General features: G+C 43.8%; 1 protein-coding gene across 2 annotated transcripts in view; it reads left to right on the top strand.

The window, feature by feature from the left end:
- Window positions 1-22,106, top strand: part of DYM (dymeclin) — a 917,326-nt gene that overhangs the window by 520,798 nt on the left and 374,422 nt on the right. The window contains exon 14 of one of the 2 annotated variants that reach the window (XM_069219183.1): window positions 18,882-19,046. The exons of the other annotated variant lie outside the window; for it this stretch is intronic. Coding sequence (XP_069075284.1) covers window positions 18,882-19,046 — 165 coding nt within the window. The remainder of the gene's footprint in view (window positions 1-18,881; window positions 19,047-22,106) is intronic. 2 annotated transcript variants of the gene reach the window in all.

Below are 22,106 nucleotides of genomic sequence, written 5' to 3'. Positions count from 1 at the left end.
ATATCAATGTAACATTTACAGTAAAAATTTACTGAAAAACTGTGCACGGAAGGGTTGCGAGTTATACTTACCTTAGGGCACAAACTGTACTTACATGCGATAACTCCAACAGGTGAATTTCTATGGTTTTGTACATTTAAAATGTGAGCCTACCTATAACATCCCTGTAATCTTTGTTTTTTTCAGTGAATTTCTATGTTTTTTTTTGTTGTAATTCTAGTTCCTATTTCCTAACTATAACGTGCCTCTAACCTTTATTTTTTTCAGTGAATATATATATATATATATATATATATATATATATATATATATATATGTGTGTGGGTGTGTGTGTGTGTGTTTGATTAGTTCCAAAGAAGATTTAATATGGAAGAAAGACTGTAATATCAATAGAAGAAACAGACAGATTTTGAGTATAAATGTAAGAGTTTATTGCAGTTTCTTCCAATGAGAATGTTGAAGTTTTTTTTTTTCAAGTAACTAAATTGATAACGTGATATATAACATTCTTTCAAGAGAGAAGCAATTCAGAGCTGTACAGGTAAAGACAGTTGCAGAGAAAAAGAATATCTTTTAAAAGAATAATGTTAAGATTATTTATGTTGGGTTATATTACAGTTTGATAGTTGTGCTGTGATTTATTATAGGTGCCATCTCCAGTATTATTTTACACCTGAAGATTGAGTTGAAAATAGAAGCAAAAGGCAGCAATGGTGACATGTCAGACTTTCTGAGGCAGTCTCTCTTTTATCCACTTCCCCTTTACGCCCTACTGATGTATAGTGGTAGATTTGATTAAATATTTACTGTGTGTAGAAGTGGAGTGGAATTGCACTCTATGCTTAACCACTGCACTCCACACGACGACACTCTTGGCCTGATTACGACCTTGGCGGATGCTATACTCCGTCACAAACGGGATGGATATCCCGTCCGCCATATTACAACTTCCATTATATCCTATGGAACCTGTAAAACGGCGGGTGGGATATCCGTCGCGTTTGTGATGGAGTATCCCATCCGCCAAGGTTGTAATCAGGCCCTCTGTCACTGCCCTCTATACCACTGCACTCTTTTCTGCATCATTGTACTGTACGCCACTGCCCTCTGTGCCTCTCTACTCCACTGCACTCTGACACTCTACGCTACTTCACTCTACACCCCTGTGCTCTATACCACTGTACTCTACGGCACTATTCTGTACTCTGTACCACTCAGTGCTACTGTACTCTGCACCACTGTACCCCACTGTACTCTATGCCACTCAGCTCTGCACTCTACGTCAATGCACTCTATGCCACTTAACTCAACTCTCCGCTACTGCCCTCTGAATCACTCAACTCTACACTGCTCCACTCTAACCCACTCTATGCCGCTCTATTCTATGCCACTCTGCACCACTCTACTCTTTGCTACTCCACTCTGCACCACTCTACTCTGCGTCACTCCACTCTGCACAACTCCACTCTTCGCTACTCCACGTCACTCCACTCTGCACAACTCCTGCACCACTGCACTCTGCTATGCACCACTCTAATCTACACCACTGCATTCTACGATGCTGCAATGTACCCCCAGTCCACTCGGCTCTGTGCCACTCTAGTGTATGCCACTCTACGTGACTCCACCCTATGCCACTCCAGTACATCAGACTATCCGCTACTCCACTCTACAACACTCTACTTCACTCTTCTCTCTTCCACTCTACGACATTCCACCCCACTCTCCTCTAACGTTTAGCCATGCTGAACAGCAACCACGTAGATGTTCAATATGGCTAAAACCCATTGGCAAAGCTAGTAGTTCTTGCATAGGTAAGACTTATTGGCTTTGCCAATGCTTGTTCCATTGGAGTCTCTTTCCTGGGTCCATTTGCTAGTTTTAATGTGACCTGATACGCTTGGGTATTGCTCCTTAAAAGCAGGCATGCACTCGGTTGCAACATTGATGATGAAGACCAAGGGGATCATTCTGACCCTGGCGGCCGGTGGCCGCCAGGGCCACCGACCACGGGAGCACCGCCAACAGGCTGGCGGTGCTCCCACGAGCATTCTGACCGCAGCGGTTCAGCCGCGGTCAGAAGCGGAAAGTCGGCGGTCCCCTGCCGACTTTCCGCTGCTCGGGGGAATCCTCCATGGCGGCGGAGCGCGCTCTGCCGCCATGGGGATTCTGACACCCCCTACCGCCATCCTGTTCATGGCGGGAAACCCGCCATGAACAGGATGGCGGTAGGGGGTGCCGCGGGGCCCCTGCAGTGCCCATGCCAATGGCATGGGCACTGCAGGGGCCCCCGTAAGAGGGCCCCGCAAAGTATTTCAGTGTCTGCTTTGCAGACACTGAAATACGCGACGGGTGCAACTGCACCCGTCGCACCCCTGCAACTACGCCGGCTCAATTCTGAGCCGGCGTCCTCGTTGCAGGGGCATTTCCTCTGGGCCGGCGGGCGCTCTTTTGGAGAGCGCCCGCCGGCCCAGAGGAAATGTTTGAATGGCCGCCGCGGTCTTCTGACCGTGGTGCGGTCATTTGGCGGCGGTACCTTGGCGGACGGCCTCCGCCGTCCGCCAAGGTCAGAATCAGGGCCCAAATGTTTTGATCGTGTCTCACCTACTCCTCAACATGCAAAGGTTTCTGAGGCATCAGTCTTTATAAACTGTTATGCGTTCTACATATAATACTGCACAATGATCCTGTTAAACCTCAAAAAGCAGCTATTTCCCCGAGAAGTTCCTCTATTTTAATCTCTGCTTTAAAAATTAAAAACTTCAAGAACAACTTCACCTGTGTCGAGCCAGCTACATTGTATGCTGGTAAGCAAGTAAGCTTTATTTAAGGCCATATGTCTAATACTTCGTGCCTTCCATTGTGCAGATATACAGTTTAAAAAAACTTACAGTTTGCCCAGAGCCCTGAGTGCAAGAGGGTGTGAACACTTACCATCCCAAGAACTCAGACGAACACCTTCTGGGACAGAGCTTTCTCTGTAATTACTGCCAGAAAATGGAATAGGCTCCCTGGAGAAAAGTTTGGATAATCACTCAGTTGCTCCCTTTTCGAAAGGCATGAAAATATACTTATTTAAGCAGTAGTACTCTCTGGCATCCCAGCACAAATACAACTTTTAGGTCTCATGTCCATCAGTGCTTACGCTAGCACATGCGCTCTCGCTTGGTAGTGATATTGTTTACACAAGGGGCTTTGAGCCCAACCTTTGCTCGCCATTCATAGGCTTCATTGCCACTTTAATTTGCTGCCTCCTGATTGGGCAGCAGCCAGGCTGCTCTACAGCATGGCTAAAAGACCTTGACAAAGCTAATTAGGCGAGACCTATGGGCCAGTGCTTGTTCTACATGGTTTAGAAAATACATGTTTTTTCTCGTTATTGTGGTTTTTTTTTTGTGTGCACCATGACACTTCGGAGTGTGTGCACTTACAACTGCAAGCTCTTCTCATTTCCACTTTCTGCTTTGAAGCTTTGAGTTACCCACTGAAGAGGTTCAGCTGGTCACATTACAGGGATTCTAGGCTGTTATCCACGATTCGTTATTGCTTCGCCTGCACTGATTTGTATTGTACTTAGTATTGGTTGTGCTATCAGGGTTTATATTGTTTTGTTAGTGTACAAGTATTTTGCTCATGTTTCTGTAATCTCAATCTTATTTCTGTAAACTTTGTAAATAATTCCTGTCTATGTTCCTACACCACTGGTTTCCTGAGAATTTTATATTATTTTCTTTTAGTTTTTGGTTATTCATGTATCTATTCACTAATACTCTGAAGGTTTTACACTGCCTGTATTTTTGATGATCTAGTCTAGTGTAATTGTTTCAACAGAATATGTTGAAACAATTACACTATTCTGTGAAGCTGTTTGTTGCTAATAGAATCTGATTTGTTCTAACTACAACTATAAATAATGAATACAAAAATTACGATTGATCTCTTGGCTATCCACTGGAGCAGATCACATCAGTGTACAGTATAATCACGGGTCAGCGTCACATGAGAGCATTTATCACCTGGGTTTAATGTTTTTTTTTTTTTTTTAGAAAGTGCAGTTAAAGGTTACTACACATTCACTAACAAGTGTGTTCGGTGTGATTATCACTTTGGAGCATAGGACAAAGTCCAGAGATTTGTTCATGATAATAAAGGTTATCTAGTAAAAACCTTAAGAATTGTTGTGGTAAATTTGCCGACCAATTTGCTAGTTTAAGGATGTTTTAAATAGGTCTTCTTGTTATCAATATTTTTATATCCTTATGGTACTGCTTCAGGTCTAGGTGAATCGTCCCTAGACGAAGGTTAGTATTGGCACCTTATTAGTTGAAGTAGGTGGCATGTTTTGTGATCAGATCGCTTATTATCCTCATACCCAGATTAACAAGAATTGGCGATGCCTATTGGTCTCGCTTACCCTTCCATACATGTAAGGCTGTTTCACATTGGCAGTTCTTGGTTACGGTAGCCTGTCAGGATCGATGCTGTATCGTCCACTTTTCTGTTGCAGTTTTTGTAGTGACCACTAGATGTTAGTAAAATACCGCAAACTGTTGTTATTTAAATGTGGCTCTGCAGTGCTGCATTTGAAGCAGGAAGAATGGCGAATCTACTGATGGCAAAACCAAAAACCTCCTGTGGGCAGGTAGAGCACAGAAAGGAAGGAAAGGAACAAATAAGAGTATAACAACTGATAGGGAAACAAAAGCCATCCAGTCTCGAGCAAGGATTAGCTCTGTGGAGTATGATATGCATTGCTGTCTCCGATAGAGAGTTGCAGCTGTTTGTAGCGAAAAGGCAAAAATGGAACAAGCTAGAGAAGATTTTAAGGAAACCCCACACTTGATATTGATTTATCCTGAACGAGGGTTGGTTGATACAGTGTGTCTGGATGATGCCAAGAAATCTAGGAGCATGTATAGAGGCCAATTGTGCCCTCCACAAAGACACTGAGCAAATAATTCATGAAGTAGGGGATTGTTGGCCCAGTCCTGGGGGACAGATTAAAGAATGGTTACAAGGCACCGAGAAACCTATACTTAGAGTAACTTGTTTCTCGATAAACATACCTCTGCATGAAAAAGGCTTATGGTTTGTCAGGTACAGTACAACATTATAGTATATAAAAAAAAATGAGGGACTCAATCCAGAAGTCCGTAATCATAGTGGCCGCAATCTCATGCCTATAACTGATGGTATGGATTTCAATAGAAACCTCAAACATTAGAAGCGATAGAGGCCATCCCTGCCTTGTGCCTCACTGCAGTGGTATGAATAGGGAAGTGGTGTTATGTACCCTGACAAGTCTGTGTATAACTATGTATCGCCTTAGTAACATCTAGAACCAAATCGCCTCACCACCTGCCACAGGTATGGCCATGAAACTGAATCACAGTACTTCTCCGTATTTAGCCTATCAACAACAGGATACCCTCTGACCTTACGCCACTCACTAAATAGTTGTTGTATATTACAAGAGGTGGGTCTCTCCAAAATAAATCCCAGTAGGGATGCACTAGTTTTGCCACCATTCCCATCATCCATTTCACAAGACCATAGGCAGTATCTTATCCATGTTCAGTAAAAAAGTGGATGGTATGGCCAACAAGGTCTAGAGTTTTGAGTTGTTGGAAAGTAACTGTAATGCGTGCTAGGTATAAGGACTAAGAGGTTCTTATATACTTCAAAGAATTCAACAGTGCAACGTGGTTAAGATCTCCAACATTTTAAGAGGCTCATCTGTAGCCTCCTAATTTTCTGCCGTTCCCCTCTGGAATATTAAGGGGGTTATTCTAACTTTGGAGGAGGTGTTAATCCGTCCCAAAAGTGACGGAAAAGTGACGGATTTACCACCAGCCGTATTACGAGTCCATTATATCCTATGGAACTCGTAATACGGCTGGTGGTATATCCGTCACTTTACCGTCACTTTTGGGACGGATTAACACTCCTCCAAAGTTAGAATAACCCCCTAAGTCTCTAAGTACCAGCCTCATTTATCCAAATTAGTATCCCTTACCTCCCTAATGTCATCTATTATCAGCAGCTGTTGTGTTGCAAAGTAAACATAAAGACCATTCACGGTATATCAGGACAGTAACATGCACCGGGGGCTATGGAATCCTCTTAGGAAATCTCAAATTTCTTGTTCTGCTCTTAGTGTGAAAGGATAAACTGCAGAAGACAGGCCTATCCATCGTGCATACCAAATAGTCAAAACAGATGAAAGCACTGAACAGTAGCCAAAAGACGTAATCAGATTTAATGTTTTCACCATTAGAACCTGCTGCCAGTTAAGCTGTTGGCCGATCTGAAGCGTTGGATACCATAAATATATTAAGCATTCAGACAGGGAGAAGCCACCGTGAAGAATTTAGCACACACAGGAAAATAGTCCACCTTTGACTCCAGTCTTGTGTAGACTGTCCTCTCAGCTATCCAGGTGAGTGACTGGGTCTCTAACGTGTATCCTTCAGTGTAATACCCGCGCGGCTTGCAGTATTCCTTGTTTGCCAGGGTGACTGTCCAAGAAAATCCATTATCTATAATCTTCATCAGGAATTCCAATGCTGGGAGTACAAACCCAAGCAAAAAAGTCACAATCCCCTCTGTTGTACACACTGAGACTCTTTAGTGGAGAAGGACCAAAACCGGTGCTGCAGCTATCCGGAGCTCTCTCCATGTTGTTGTGTGGATCTCCCACTGGCCAGCCAGTGTCACTTGTGCATCAGTTCGCAGTATAGGGACTACAACAGTGAGGAAACTGTGGACATTGGGATCGTGGTCTGGACAACAGTTACCAACAGTGCACGCTTAAGGCACAGTTTTGCCTCCACCCTGCCATGTCATGTTTGTGTTGTTTCCATATTGCGTCTCCTACTCTACACAAGGATCAAAGCAGGTATGAGTTTAGAGGTTAGCACTGTGTCACTGTAACATACCAGGTCCAGTTCACTCGCCATCTTACGGCTATAAGTACCAAGATCATTTTATATCGCTATTGGTTATAGTTAGAGGCTCACTTTGCATTGGAACATCAAATCAGTTCAGTTAATGTTTCCACTAACGTCATGACAGGCGCCTCGCTAAAAAAATAATTCTCATTGGCTTGCAGTATAATTTTTAGTTTTGCTGGCTGAAGTTTAGCATATTTGACTCCATTTCGGCGAAGCACATTCTTGACTGTATGATTATCTATCATAGCTTTGGAAGCTTTCGTGGCACCGTGTTGAATAGCATCCCAGCACCCAGGCAACCTTCGTCTCATTCTGTTTTGGATTGCACCTTCTGGGTATTTTCGGACCCAAAGCCCAGTGGTCTCCCTTCACCACAAACATTGTAGAAAGGGCAGCTTCAGGTAAGGGCCTCCTCACTAATGCCTCCATGTAATGGTCCGGCGGGTGGGGAGGGGGTGGGCGTCCCGCGCCCCTATCCCCCTTCACCCCAAAGTATGAACGTTAATGAACTTCATTCTCCTGCTGTGGTCATTGCGGGCCCATAGACTGGTTTGGCGATGCACCTAGCTTAGCCACTGTAGAGTCTAGGGTGGCTTCATTGCCTTCTTTTTACCTTTCACTCATTATCCCAGCCAAAATATCTAGGCTTGATTTTAGTGGCTAGTCCGACAACCAGTGGGTGCCTATTTTGTTGATATAAAGCAATGGTCTCCAATTTGTTTAATGACGCAAATTCCCCCCTTCTTGTAAATAAATAAATGATAGAATCGGGACCCAGCAATTAACCGTTTTCATTTTATTCTATAAAATTGGCAATGTTTAAATATGTCTAAACAAATTTAAACATTACAGTTATGTTCAATTATCCTTTCAAAAAGTGCAGTCAAATACATGATTGCCAACATACTATTCCAGTCAGCCAGGTCTTTCTAAAGTGTAAAACTATCCACAGTGTGATATATATATTTTTTTTTTTTTTACACACTAAATTTGAGGCTCTACCCCTTTGACACCTATTCCCAGCCAGGACAGCAATGATAAAATACGTTAGTGATTTCCCATTACAGAGTGGCTGACTGACGCTATTTTCACTAAAAAATAAATCGCTGTTAACATAATGCTTCTCTTGGCCAGTGTCTGGCACCTCCCTTGGGATACGTTAAGGCCCCCTAGTTTGAGGATATCTGATATAGAGTCCTCTTCCAATTTTGAAACCTGCAGATGTTGCAGTGTTTGGGCAGACATCTAGGGAATTCAGAGGGGAGGCGTTGACTTGAAAAAAAATCCTCCATTTTCGTTTGTTTTTGTTCCATCTTGCCCAAATGAGATGTTCAAGAGATTACCATAACCAGATTCTTTATTTGGTGTCCATTAAAAAGTACTCAGAATTCTAGTTTAACAGGGAGGAAGAGAAGTCCACTTAAAACTGCCAAAATATTAAGTGACGCTGATACACGGATCAGGATTTGGGATGCTTTTTAAAGTAAATTTTTTATTTTCAAGGCAAAAATAAAATAAAAGCAGTGTGCTGGCTGTGATACTCTGAAACAGCATCTAGGGTCGAGCATTTGTTTTCTGCGACTAAGCTAAACCAGTGCTTTTATAGGGAATCTGTTTGAAAGATAACCTTTTTAGAAATATTCCTGTCCTTTAAAACGAAGTTTACTCACTGGTTTTAGCAAATCTTCATGTTTAAAAATTAGCTGCCGGAACAGATGTTTATATCGCCAGGGCTAGTTCTTCTGACAACAGTACGTTGTTTGAGGGGCCTGGGTCTCCCCACAACTTCAGGTCCTCAGCAGACTGACCCTTAGTTTCCTCTTCAGCAGTGCTAACTCTCTCAGTATGCATGACGGTCACAACTCTCCAAACACTGGGGAGAAGTTTCATGTGAGGATTCACTTGTCTACTACCATACATAACAAAAATCAAAATCAGCGATGTGTTTGAAGAGACAAAAGCAAATAATGGTGTTCAATACATGGTGCAAGAGTTGCAGAATGTACCAGTCTCCTTTGCATCCCTTACGGTGAGCCTCAGATCCTGCAGTCTTATTTTTATGGATCAAATCTGTTTATTATTTTGCAGGCACCAAAAACATATACATACAAAATATAAAATGCAAGTACAGTATATCACAGTGCTATATATGGTAAATGTCACCGCTTCAGAAGCTCCAAGTCCACTGTCCAGAATCTTCTAAGCTAACTCTAAATTTGGCTTAAAGGCGCCATAAAACAAACCACCCTTTGTTAATAGAATTAGCATACGGAGGCATCTAAAATCTTCAAAACTGCAAGTCCCGCAAATAAAGACCAATTAAACATACATGTAAAACGAAACACATTAACAGTGCTCCCCCATCCCGACCATATCATCTTCCTGTCTTTTCATCATTCCAGCCCTCCTCCCACCGCATCGTCGCCCTCCGACGTTTCTAAATCAAGCATTCTAGGCATGGTTCAAATCAGCCTCAGGACTCTCAAGTAAGCTGGGCATGTCAACTCAGTGAACTCTGCAGATAGGATCTGCAGAAATGGTTTCCATAATTCACTCAACTCCCCTGTCCGCTGCTGCGAGGCCAGTGTGAGTTTCTCCATGGCAAGAACAAACCAGAGTTTCTGAAGCCACGCATTACGTGTCGGGACTCTATCCGTGCCCCACATAGTTAGAATCAATTGTAGGGATGCGTTAAGTGCTAGAGCCATCTGTCTCCCTCTCAACGACTTCAAGGGAAAGGTAAGGGGATTAGGCAGCCCCAGCAAAATGTATGATGGAAATCTGGGTATCTTAGTTTGGAACGCTATATCAATCTTGTCTATTATGCCCTCCCAGTAGCGGTGAAGTTTGGGGCAGTGCCAAAGCAGATGCACAAGTGTACCCGTGCCTCCGCATCTCCTCCAACAGAGGTCAGATTTAGCAGGGTCCCATGTGTGTGTACGCGCCGGGGTGTAGTACCAGTATGAGGCCACCTTATATGACGTCTCTGTACCCGCTGCATTATAGGCTGTGTGATGTATTCTAAAGAAAATACTGTCCCACTCCTCATCTGAGAGCTCCCTCTCCAACTCCCTCTCCAATCGCAACTGTCCTTTAGTCTTAGGTGGGCGCTGGTCCCCCTGTAAGAGCCGATAAAGTTCTGAGATGACTCCCTTATCATCTTTCTTTAACAGGAGCCATTTCTCAAAGGGCGTAAGGGGTCTATCTATCAACGCTCTGTTTGGCGGCTGCAGTGCCGTATCTGGTAATACATCAATCTATCAGCCTCCGTCAAGCCATACGCTTCCCTCATCTGTGCAAAAGACAAGACCCCCTGTTCGTCAAAGAAACACCCCACCCTTTTACAGCCCCCCTCGTGCCAGCGTCTCAGGGCTTCCAGCTGAAGCCCGGGCTCAAAGTCTGGATTTGCGCCTATGGAAGTCATCGGGGATGGGAAAGACGTCAACCCAGATCGACTAGCCGCGGCATCCCATGTGCGCAATGTGACCCCCGTAATCGGAGAGGAATAAAGTCCGGCTGCCCTGTGTCAGCGTCGAAGCCATGGCTCCATCCATCTATGCGAGCCCGCTTCAGCCTGGTCCATGAAGCACCAATGTTTCTCGGTGAGCGGGCGGTTCCACTCCAGAAAAAAGCGCAACTGTGTCGCCTGAAAATAGCGCTGGAGACAAGGGATCGCCAAACCTCCCCCGCTCTTAGTCCGGTACAGCATCCGTCACGATAACCTCGCCGGTCGTCCCTCCCATATAAACCTCAGAATCACCGATTGAAGAGTCGCTATTGTTCTCGGGGGAGGACTTAGCGGAAGCACCTGAAATACATAAAGAATGCGCGGAAAGATAGTCATCTTCACCGCCGCCACCCTACCCAGCCAAGACAGCTTATGCCTCCCCCATGAGTCCAGATCTTGCTGGACCTCACGAACCAACGTCGCATAGTTCCGGCTCGCTGTCTTAGCGACCGAGGTCGCTAGCTCAATTCCTAAATAGGGAAGACTCAAGGTCGACCAGAGAAAGGGGTAGCTAGCTCTCAAGTCAGCCTCATGATCCGGTCCCACCTACAAACCGAGAACCTGAGACTTCTGCATATTAACTTGGAATCCCAAGACCCGACCAAACTCAAGTATTATCTCCATAAGTGCCGGCAGTGAGGTCATAGGCTCCGCCAGGGTACGGATCACACCATACGCATAGAGAGTGATGAGATGGTGGTCTCCACCAAACCTCACCCCAGAAACCAAGGGACTATCCCGCAATCGCTGCGCAAGGGTCTTCATATTTAGCGCAAATAAAAGGGGAGACAGTGGGCATCCCTGCCTGGCCCCGCGTCTGATCGGGAAAGGCAGGGAGAGCTCCCCATTAACTCGAACCGCCGCCCGGGGTGACCGATAAACGCAACTGATCCAGGACCTGAAAACGGGTCCCAGCCCGAATCTCTCCAGCACTTTAAAGAGATAGGGCCAATGTACCCTATCAAATGCTTTTTCAGCGTCTATAGAGAGGAAGAGCGCCTCCCTACGGGAGCGGTCTGTTTTATCCAACAGGTGCAGGAGCCGTTTCGTATTGTCTGCGCATTGTCGGTTTGGTATAAAACCCGATCGATCCGGGTCAATGAGACCCAGCAGATCAAAATTAAGGCGGGAAGCAAGGATGCCAGTAAACAACTTAGCATCTATATTCAGGAGCGAGATCAGTCTATATGAGGCACAATCCTCCGGGTCCTTATCCGGTTTATGTATGACTACAATAGTAGCATCCAACATGCTAGGTGTCAGCACTCCTGTCATCCGTAAGGAGTTAAACAGACGCACCAACAGCGGAGCAAGTTCCACGCAAAAGGTCTTATAGAATAGGGCCGTAAACCCATCTGGGCCGGGGGACTTCCCAACTTTTAGTCGGGAATTTGCCGAAATAACCTCTTCCAGCCTTATCGGCTGGTCCAACCGCAGCACCTCCTTCTCCCCAAGAGGCGTGATTGCTATGCCCTCTAAGAATGAATCCAAAGCCTCGGGCTGTCCCTCATCAGCCGCGTATAGGCCCCGGTAAAACTCTGCAAAAGCCTCTGCAATCTGATCACTCGTGCCCACCGCTATGCCAGAGGAAGAGCGGATCAGTTTTATCGCAGACGCTGCACGCTGTGCTCGTAACCGATGTGCCAGTAACTTCCCGCACCTATTGCTCCCAACATAAAATTTGTGCTGGAGTCGCATACTCCGCCCTATCCCAGTCCTGTCTCTTCAGCTGTTGCCTCACCCTCTCCAACTCCCGCCAGACTCGCGGCGCACCAGGAGTCTTGTGGGCGCGCTCCAGGACAGCCACCCTCTGCTCCAGCTCCACCCTAATCTCTCTCCTTGCCTTGTTATCCCTCGCGGACAACGCCAACACCTCGCCCCGCACCACTGCCTTCATAGCCTCCCATACTATCTCCGTTGAGGTGCTAGCATCATCATTAAATCTAAGATAGTCCGCGATCACGCATCTAAGTGACTCTACCGTTATCTCACTCTGAAGCAGGGAATCTCTAAGGCGCCAACTCGGAGTACCCACCGGTCTCATCTCTACTGTGACCTCCAAGGTAATTGGGGCATGATCAGCCAGAGCTCTGAATTCAATCGTAGCCTTCCTGACCCGGGAGACAAATTCCTGAGAGACTAGGAAAAAATCAAGCCTAGCGTAAGTCTTAGTTGCCGCCGAGTAAAAGGAATAATCTCAGAGCGTAGGGTTCAACTTTCTCCAAATATCTTCCAACCCACAATCAGCCAACCATTGCCGCCCCCCCCTCCGATAAAGCCCCAGTTTGTCCAAAGCGTTGGCCAGAGCAATCAAGCTCATTGTCCATTACCAAATTAAAATCTCCCCCCACTAAAATGGCACTATCTGGTGAACTAAGAGTTGGGGAGATCACCTGTCTCAGGAATGCCTCTTGTTGGGCATTCAGAGCGTAAAGAGAGGGGACAGTAAAAGAGAAGCCCCCAAGTTTTATTCTAATGACCAGGAATCTGCCTTGTACTTCATGTATCCTCCCCACTATGTCCCCAGAGAAGGTCCTGGAAAGCAATATCGCTACGCCTGCAAGCTTTGTAGATGCTGAGGACCAAATCTGCCTAGGAAACCACCTTGAGCGCATGCGATATGTATTTTTATGCAACAAATGTGTCTCCGGCAGTAAGCATATGTGACACCCAGATTTCTCCAGACCTGACAGAATCGCTAATCGCTTAGTCGGATTATTCAGCCCACGGACGTTTAAGCTAAGACACCTAACCGTCATACAGCACAGGAAAGCAGTTATTCAGGTGGGAGGAAGGTCTACGGAGTAACCAAGATCCAGAACCGGACCCCTGCCACTCCAGCCCACATGGCCAAACCTCCAATAGCATGCCTAAACAGACTCGCAGGGAAGCATACAAACAAATAAACAAAATGCACAACGGGTGCCTATACCAACAAAGTCCTCTCTCCCACTTCCAAAGAGGTAAAAGTCTCAGCTGGGCTGTAGAACCACTCATGTTCCTCCACCGAGTCCACCGGCTCCGCCGCTCAGGCCCCTTCACTCAGTCACAGGGCCGTGGCCAATGGCCCGAGCCGACCAGAGGGACCCCAGCGCTCCTTGTTTAAGCACTCGTTCCGGCTGCTACACTGCTCACTGCCGACTGGCGCTCCGAGATCTGCTCCAACACGCTAGGGCGTTGCTGTTTCTTTCTCCTTTCTTTCCTCCACCAACGCGGACGGTCGCCGTCAGTTGAACTCAACCCGAACCCAAAGCAGGGGCAACTTCCTCCAAGCCCAGGATCCGGTTAGCCTCTGATATTGACTTAACCTGGCGCAGTTGATCCTCCCATCGAAACACAAGGCGGAACGGATGACCCCACGAGTAGGACACCGCCCGCTCGCGCAGGTACTCTGTGATGGGCTTAAACTCACGCCGTCTTTGCAAAGTCCGAACCGAAAGGTCCTGGTAAAGTTGAAGCTGATGCCCTCTAAAAAGGACATGTGGAAGATTGCGCGCCTTTTGAAGTATACTTTCTTTCAGCCCAAAATTATGAACGCATGCTAGGATATCTGGTGGGCGATCTTCAGCTCCTCCAGGTCGGCCCACGCGATGGACTCTATCGAGGGTGATCTCCCGGTTCTCTTCGAGTTCTAAGACCGAGCGAAACAGCATCACCACGAAGGCACTAATGTCCTCCTTCTCCGCCCTGCGCGGCACTCCTCTGATGCAGATGTTATTTCTGCACGACCGGTTCTCCAGGTCCTCCACCGTCATCTGTAGGAGATTCTGCTGCTCTCGCAGGCGCAGAACCTCCTGCTGCAGGTCCGCCACCTCCTCGCCGCGGGTAATTTCACCATCCTCGACCTGCGTCAGCCGCTCACCCAGGGAGGAAAGCTCAACTCTCAGCTCCTTCACCTCATGGGATATGTCTTTACGGAGTGCGTGGAGGTCACTCCTAAGTGATTCGAATAAAGAGATAAGAAAGCCCTTGGTGACTGGAGCCACCTCGTCCTCCATCGCCTCCCTCACCGTCTCTGGGGTCCTCGTGGTCGGCGGCTCCTCCAGCACCCCTCCCGGCACCTGGCGCCCACTGGTCAGCATATCCCGGACCGTCCGGTCCCGCTTGGGCTTCGAGGTCGCCATCTCTTCTGCCTGCTCACTGCGAGTAAGCCAGACTCTGACTGTACACTTCCCAGAGTCGCTGCAGGCCACTTCCTCTAGGCCTCAATCCCTCAAGGACATCGCCCCTCCAGCTGCAGATAGTCCTTGGGCCTCCTTGTGGCCCCGCTCCTCCCGGGTCCCAGTATGGCCCTCACTCGCCGTCCGCTCCACTGGATCGTAGTCCTGGTCCTCTTCGGCACTCAGGGAGCACAGCCCCAGGCCCAAACGGCAGGAGGACCCACCGATCCGCTCCCTCTCTCCACCTTGGAATTCCTGGACGAGGGCCAAAATGGACGGCCCGGTTACCACCCGGGCCCGACAACAGGCCCCACCGGTCCTCAAACGCCGGTCGCTCCTCGCCTTGGGGCGCGGCTCCCTCCAGGGCGTCGCCGCACCCCACGCCCAGTCAGCAGTCCATCAGGCCCGTGCCCGCGGCAAAGAAGAACCCGCGACCCCCCGGGCCCCTCAGCCTCCGCCTCCGGTCCGGCACTCCCGGGTCCACGCTCCTCGGGCGCGGCGACCTCACGAGGTCGCAACGAGCCCCCAGTGCCCCCGGGTACCCCGGCTTCAAATCAGGGCACGCCCGGCCGGTCTGCCCCTCAGCTAGGCAGCAAATTTCGGGCCTAGGCAGCAGAGCCCGGACCAACGTGTCCGCTCACACCGCCATCCTGGCCACGCCCTGCAGTCTTATTTTTAAAGGGGGTAGTGAGGGATCCCAAGAGGAGTTGATAGTCTAAATTGGAGGATGTATATAATGGGCCTTTACAGTCATGTTCTCTTTGAAAAACCAGAGGAAATTCATCCTAGCATCAATGTTACCGTCTCTTGGATTTATCCAACATATAAGGTCCAGCTTTCTGTATACCTTCCACCCAACCCTGTTAATACCAGTAGGACTGGACTTTCATCTTCTTGGCTCCTGCTTGGCCCAAGAAAATGTGATCTTTGAATCTACCGGCCTTAACAAAGTGAAATTGTTATAGTTACAATCTCTTGCAACAGAAAAAGATTGATCTTCCAGCAGCACATTCAATAAATGAACACTCTCAGTTTTGAACTAACTTCATGGATACTTGGAGCAGAATCTGTATGTATTTTTCATTGGTTATTAGAAAAAGAGATGCATCTAACTTAATTGTCCTCTTAAGAATTTCCTGTTAGGATTCTTCTATTTTATGGTGGTTTGAGCCCACAAGAATATTTAAAGGTTTTTGTGCTAATTTTTTTTTTTATTTCCTTTAATATTTGTTTATCCATAAACCCCTTATACTGTACAATCCAAATGCTACCGGGGCTGTTATAATACATAAGAGTGACAATAATGTGGTAAAATAGACAACAGATCAGCTGTGTCAGTGTAACAGCTGCAGCCTTCAGCGGGAAGCACTAGGAAGACTTCAGATAGATAAAATGTCAGTGTTGTGTATCCATCATTCATTTCCTAAGGTTTTGTTTGCTTTCCAAATGAATTTGGAGCACAGCAATACACAGAGTTCCTTCCCTTGTAGAGAACTTGTTGTAGAAAGAAGGTAGGTTTACATCATCTATCGCTTTGCTGATTGTCTAGATGTCCTAACTTATAGAATGAACACTGCATAGCACAAATCACTGTCATCTGGATTCTGCTGGAAATAGGCAGCCACCCTTGACATTTGAGGGGCGAATAGCTCTCCTTTTTGTGATGGTTCTAATCTGGAAAAAAGATGGAGAAGCAGTCTGTTGCCATTTGGGTCATACTTTATATACAAGATCTTCCATTAATTTAGATATCTATTCCTCCTATAGACGGTCAGGTAGTGCTGTTGGGGTCCCAGCTATGCCCATGGCTTTTCAGAAAATACCCCTTATTGCAAGCACATTGTCTGCTTCCCATATATTCTGTAAAAAAATTTTAGTATATGAATTCCTGTGCCACTATTCAGATATCATAAGCCAGTTGTTAAAATATTTTCAGGTAGTGGTCAGTCTAGTGGTTGGCTCTGGGATTTTCGGTGTTTTTTAACTTACCGCTCATTGTATTTACATAAGAGTAATACCAAGTAAGTACTATAAGTCTTTATTACCTTACTACAAACCTCTTGCAGTAACCACTAATCTGCACATATGAGGCTCAGCTGTGTGGAGGGAAGGAGGCAGAGCACGTGTTTAGGTGGGTTGAGGTGCCTGGTGGGTTTGAAAATCAGTGACAGTAGGGAGTTATTCACAGCTTCAATTTAATGTTCATTATGTTTGTGGGAAAACATGTTGCCTGGCCATTTGTTAGTCCTTAGGATGGTGCTTTGTGTGTTTAGGCCTTAAATTAAGTTGAAGAGTTCTATGGGTAATTTTAATTGGTGTGTCATATTTTCTTTTAGCTTCTGCAGTGGGTTAGACTATATTTTTTGCCTACTAAAGGGATTCTCCACAACATTAATGCCATTTTCTGACAAATATTATGGCATGATCTGTATTCTAGGCTATGTACTTTGCCTCATCCTCTTCACCATCTGCCTTCCACAATCGAAAGTGCACTACTGCAAGTGCTACTTTTAGTAGCACTTAATAAAAAACAAGAATAATGAGATTCAGGTTTTATGTCCATCATTCTAAAAAAAAAATCATTTATTTAGTTTCTCCTGTTTTTGTGTGTATTTCGCTTATTTTGTACAGGAATAGTTTCTCAGCTCAGTGGAAACACACCACTCACACGCAGATACATGAAAGCATGTTTACCAAACTCTGAGGTGCATTGTTTGAGATTTTCATTCGTCTACATATTTACATTGTCACTGTGATAATACAATATTGCCATTGGCCTAAGAGGAGACAAAGGAAGATCGGTGCCATCCCCAGGCCTACTCCTCCACTCACTATGGCGAGTCAGATTTAATCAGAATGAGCTATTTTTAAGGCGTACTCGCCCCTTCTGGGGAGTTGACAAATACCAGGTGTTCTGTTCACTCAAAAAATTATTGAGCAATGCAGATGTCTTTAAATCTTATTTTTACCTTGTAAATTTGCTGGGCATTCAGACAAATGTCAAAAGCCGGTTTGTTTTCCTACATTTATGTTTCTTCTCTAACTGAAGTTAGAGGATTTTGCAAAGTGAACTATGTGACAGTGGTGTTGTGCAAAGCGTATAAAATGAAAGGCTGTAAGATTTCTAACACAACATTAAAATAGATAAGCAAATAGTACTAACATTTCAATTATCTTTCAGTAGTTATGATGGCATATTTTCGCAATCCTGTGTGGTGAAAAAAAAAATTTTTATAGGGTGAAAACAAATCAGAACTCTTTACTTGGTGATGTGCAAATGTTAAATATTTTAGCTGAAACCCAATGTCCAAACATTATTTATGCGCTGTATAGTTTTAACAGTAAAACTGCATGTTAGTGGGAAAGTTTGTGGCCATTTAAATGGAAAATGTGCTGCCTGTAAATGACAGAGCTCTCCCACATCATAGTTTAGTAATATATATATTAAAAGTGAACTTTTAAACATGAACTGGAAAATATTTCAGCCCCTGCCCTGATGACAATGCTATTAGTGAACTAAGAGGCAAGCCAGGGGTCTTGTGTACCCTATATGTGGCTCTGATCTTATTAGACATGGAGCAAACGTTTTGTTAAGTACACTTAAAAAAAAGAAAATTGTACAGCAGAAATGGTGAACTCTCATATTTGGAGGCGCTCTTGTATTTGATAATGAATAAAAAGGCAGCTCTATAAAACAAAATATTTGCCTGGGATCACACAATTTGAGACCAGTTTCCGGGTCAGATACTTTACAGTAAGGTTGAGTAGATTATTCATGTTACTAGACCTGCAGGGGTAGTAACATTTTGATGATTTTTCAAGGCCATTATCCCTCACCATTAAAAAAGACTTATTGATGTAGTTGGCCGGTAGTTCAGAAAACAAAGGCGATCTGAGTTTTGAAAAGGTACCTCTTTAAGGACTACCAATGATCAGCATGGAACTTCACCATTTTAAATGAATGCCAAGAATCTGCTGTTTAAAAGAAAGCCTGAATACAAGAGCTTGGATTATTTGGAATAAGACTGACTCACCTTTGTACTTTGTTGTCATTTGCATTTTTCTGCCAGCTTTGTTGGAACTTTTTCTGTTAACTTTTATATCCCTCTTTCACTAATAAACAGTGCTTTCCTCTTTTTTTTTTTACCTCACCTTTGGATTGCAGACACAAGACTTTTTCTGGATGTTCAAACGTGTTTCACTATCATGAAGGCACATCTCTTTTCTTCTGTTTTCTTCTTTTTTACCCTTGTCTTTCAGTTATTCCTGCCGCCACTTGCGGAGATATTTGTATGTCTTGGACAAACTGTATTTTCCCCATTCCCACTGCTCTACGCTGCAGCATTGCTTCTCGACCCTCAGTGACAGTGGAGAAGAGCTCCTCTCTCTAACATGCTCTCACATTCTCAGAGCCTATGCTTCCAGGTTATTAACCTATGCTCACCCTTTACTGCATATCGCATGCTGCATGCTTTGTGTGTGTGCATCTTCTCATTGCATGCCTCATGATACTGGTGATGATTATGCGTAGTTGAAAAAGCAATCGGATGGTAATGCTATGTTATAGCTAATGAAAAGTTTGATCCTATACAAAAGTATTTTAAAAGTCTCAAACTACTTCAGTTTGTCTATCATCTTCTATGTATTTTTATAATGTTCCTTATTTCCTATTCATTGGTATTTTCAAATGACTACCTTCGCTCATGGGATGCTCCAAATCTCTTTTATCCACATTGACACACAATTACCTTTGATGAGCATGTACATAATAATCATCTTGCTATTATCTATCCCTACTCCACAGGTTGATCTATATTTACTAGTCTTTTACTGTCCATACACAGACAATCTCTCTCCCTTCCTCGCAACCATATTCATATCACATATCCCACTCGGCGTGCTACAATTGTGTTGAAGTACAAGATGTAGCTGAATTGTAGGCCTCAATATAATAAAATATGCTGAAAATAACTTAAATAAATATTGTGTGGTTGGCATTTCTTAGTATTATAAGTTGAAGTGTCACTTGAAATCGTGCAGATCGTCCTTTTGTAGAAGTGTTACAACCCAAAGAGATGTTGATTGTAGTCATTAGAAAGAATGCCGATTGTCTTTTTATAAAAGTATTACTTCATAAATGTTAAAGTTCCACTAGAAACAGGACGGTGTCACTTTAAAGTGTGCAGATCATCCTTTTATACAATGATTACATCATAAAGAGAGGTTAGTTGCAGTGCCACTAGAAAGAATGCAGAGCATCTTTATATATCTTGTACAAGTGTAACATCATGAACATGCTAGTTGCATTGTCACTAGAAAGAGTACAGATTATCCTTTCTAACAAGTGTTACTTCATAAAAAAGATGTTAGTTGCAATCATCAGAAATAGGTCAGATTGTCCTTTTATATTTTATACAAGTATCACTTCATAAAGAGATGTTACTTACAGTATCACTAGAAAGAGTTTAGATCGTCCTTTTGAACAAGTATTAATTCATAAAGAGGTGTTAGTTGCAGTGTCAGTAGAAAGAATGCAGATCACCCTTTTGTACAATTATATCATAAAGAGATAGTATTCCAAGTGCCGCTAGAAAGAGTGCATAACTTACCTTTGTACAAGTATTACTTCATAAAGTAATGTTAGTTGCACTGTCACTAGAAAGAGTGCAGATCAACCTTTTGTACAACTATTACATCATAAAGAGATGTTAGTTGTGCTATCACTAGAAAGATTGCAGATCATCTTTATATATAATTTAATGTCATGAAGGGTTTTGTTGCAGTGTCCCTAGAAAGAGTGTAGCTCAATCTTTTGTACAGGTATTACTTCAAAAAAGTGATGTTAGTTGCAGTGTCACTAGAAATAGTGTAGATTATACCTTTTTTTTGTTTTACAAGTGTTACATAATAAAGACGTTAGCTGTAGTGTCACTAGAAAGACTGCATCCTTTTATACAAGTCATACTTCACAAAAAGATGTAGAAATAGGGTTGATCATCCTTTTATGTTTTATACAAGTATAAGCGGATGAAGTGATGTCAGTGATATTGTCACTAGAAAAAGTGAACATCATCCTTATATACTTGTGCTACTTCATAAAGAGATGTTAGTTTCAGTTTAATTAAAAATAGCATGTATCATCTTTATATTTTATACAGGTACAAATTCAAAAGTCACTAGAAAGATCACAGATCATCCGTTTGTATAAGTGTTGCGTCATAAAGAGATGTTAGTTGCAGCAGAAAGAGTGTGTGTTATTCTTTTTACAAGCATAACTTCATAAAGACTTGCTAGTTGGGGTGTCACTAGAAAATGTGCAGGTCATCTTTTTGTACAAGTGTTACATCATGAAGAGATGTTAGTTGCAGCGTCACTACAAACAGTGAAGATCATAATTTTATATTTGTATACACGTATAACTTTATAAAGCAATGTTCTTTGCAGTGTCACTAAAAAGAGTGAAGGTCTTAACTCTACAATTATTACTTCATAAAGCGATGTTTTTTGTAGTGTCACTAGAAAGAGTGCAGATCACCTTTTTATAATTATTATGTCATAAATAGATGTTGGTTCCAGTGTCACTTGAAAGAGTGACGATTGTCCTTTTAGTCAATTATCGCATCACAATGAGATGCTAGTTGCTGTGTCACTACAAAGAATGTAGGGCTTACCTTTGTAGAAGTATTACTTCATAAAGTAACATTAGTTTCAGTGCCACTAGAAGGAGCGCAAACCCTATATACCTATAAGTATTACTTCATAAAAAGATGGTGCCCTATCACTAGAAATAGGGGTGATAATCGTTTTAAATTCATACAACTACAATCTGATAAAGCAATATCATTTTCAGTGTCGCTGGACATAGTGCTGATCATTCTTTTGACAAGTATTTTATCATTAAATGATATCAGTGCCATTGTTACTAGAAAGAGTTCAGGTCATCTTTTTATACAAGTCTTACTTCAGACAAAGATGTTAGATGCAGTGTCACTAGAAATACAGATCATCTTTTATATTTAATACATGTATAAAAAACAAATTATTTGCAGTTTCACTAGAAAAAGTGCAGACCGTCCCATTTGTGCAAGTGATGCGTCATAAAGAGATGTTCGTTGCAGTGACATTAGAAAGAGTGCATATCATTCTTTTTTAAAGCATAACTGCATAAAGACCTGTTAGTTGCATTGTCACTAGAAAGAGTGTGTATCATCCTTTTTAAAAATTTTACAAATGTTACTTCTTGGAGAGATGATAGTTGCAATGTCACTAGAAAGAGTGTATATCAAACGTTTATATTTGTATACACATATAACTTTATATAGAGATGTTAGTTGCAGTGTCACTAGAAAGCATCATCCTTTTATACAAGTAGTACTTCATAAAGAAATGTTTGTATTATTGTTAATATTTACAGTGTCTGCTAATTACTTGTTTTGTGTCTCAGGTCTAAAGCCTCTGCCTATGAAATTGTCATTACACCCCAGT

This window comes from Pleurodeles waltl, chromosome 1_1, assembly GCF_031143425.1.
Source record: "Pleurodeles waltl isolate 20211129_DDA chromosome 1_1, aPleWal1.hap1.20221129, whole genome shotgun sequence".
Taxonomy (NCBI): domain Eukaryota; kingdom Metazoa; phylum Chordata; class Amphibia; order Caudata; family Salamandridae; genus Pleurodeles; species Pleurodeles waltl.
This window is presented reverse-complemented; position numbering and strand designations above follow the sequence as displayed.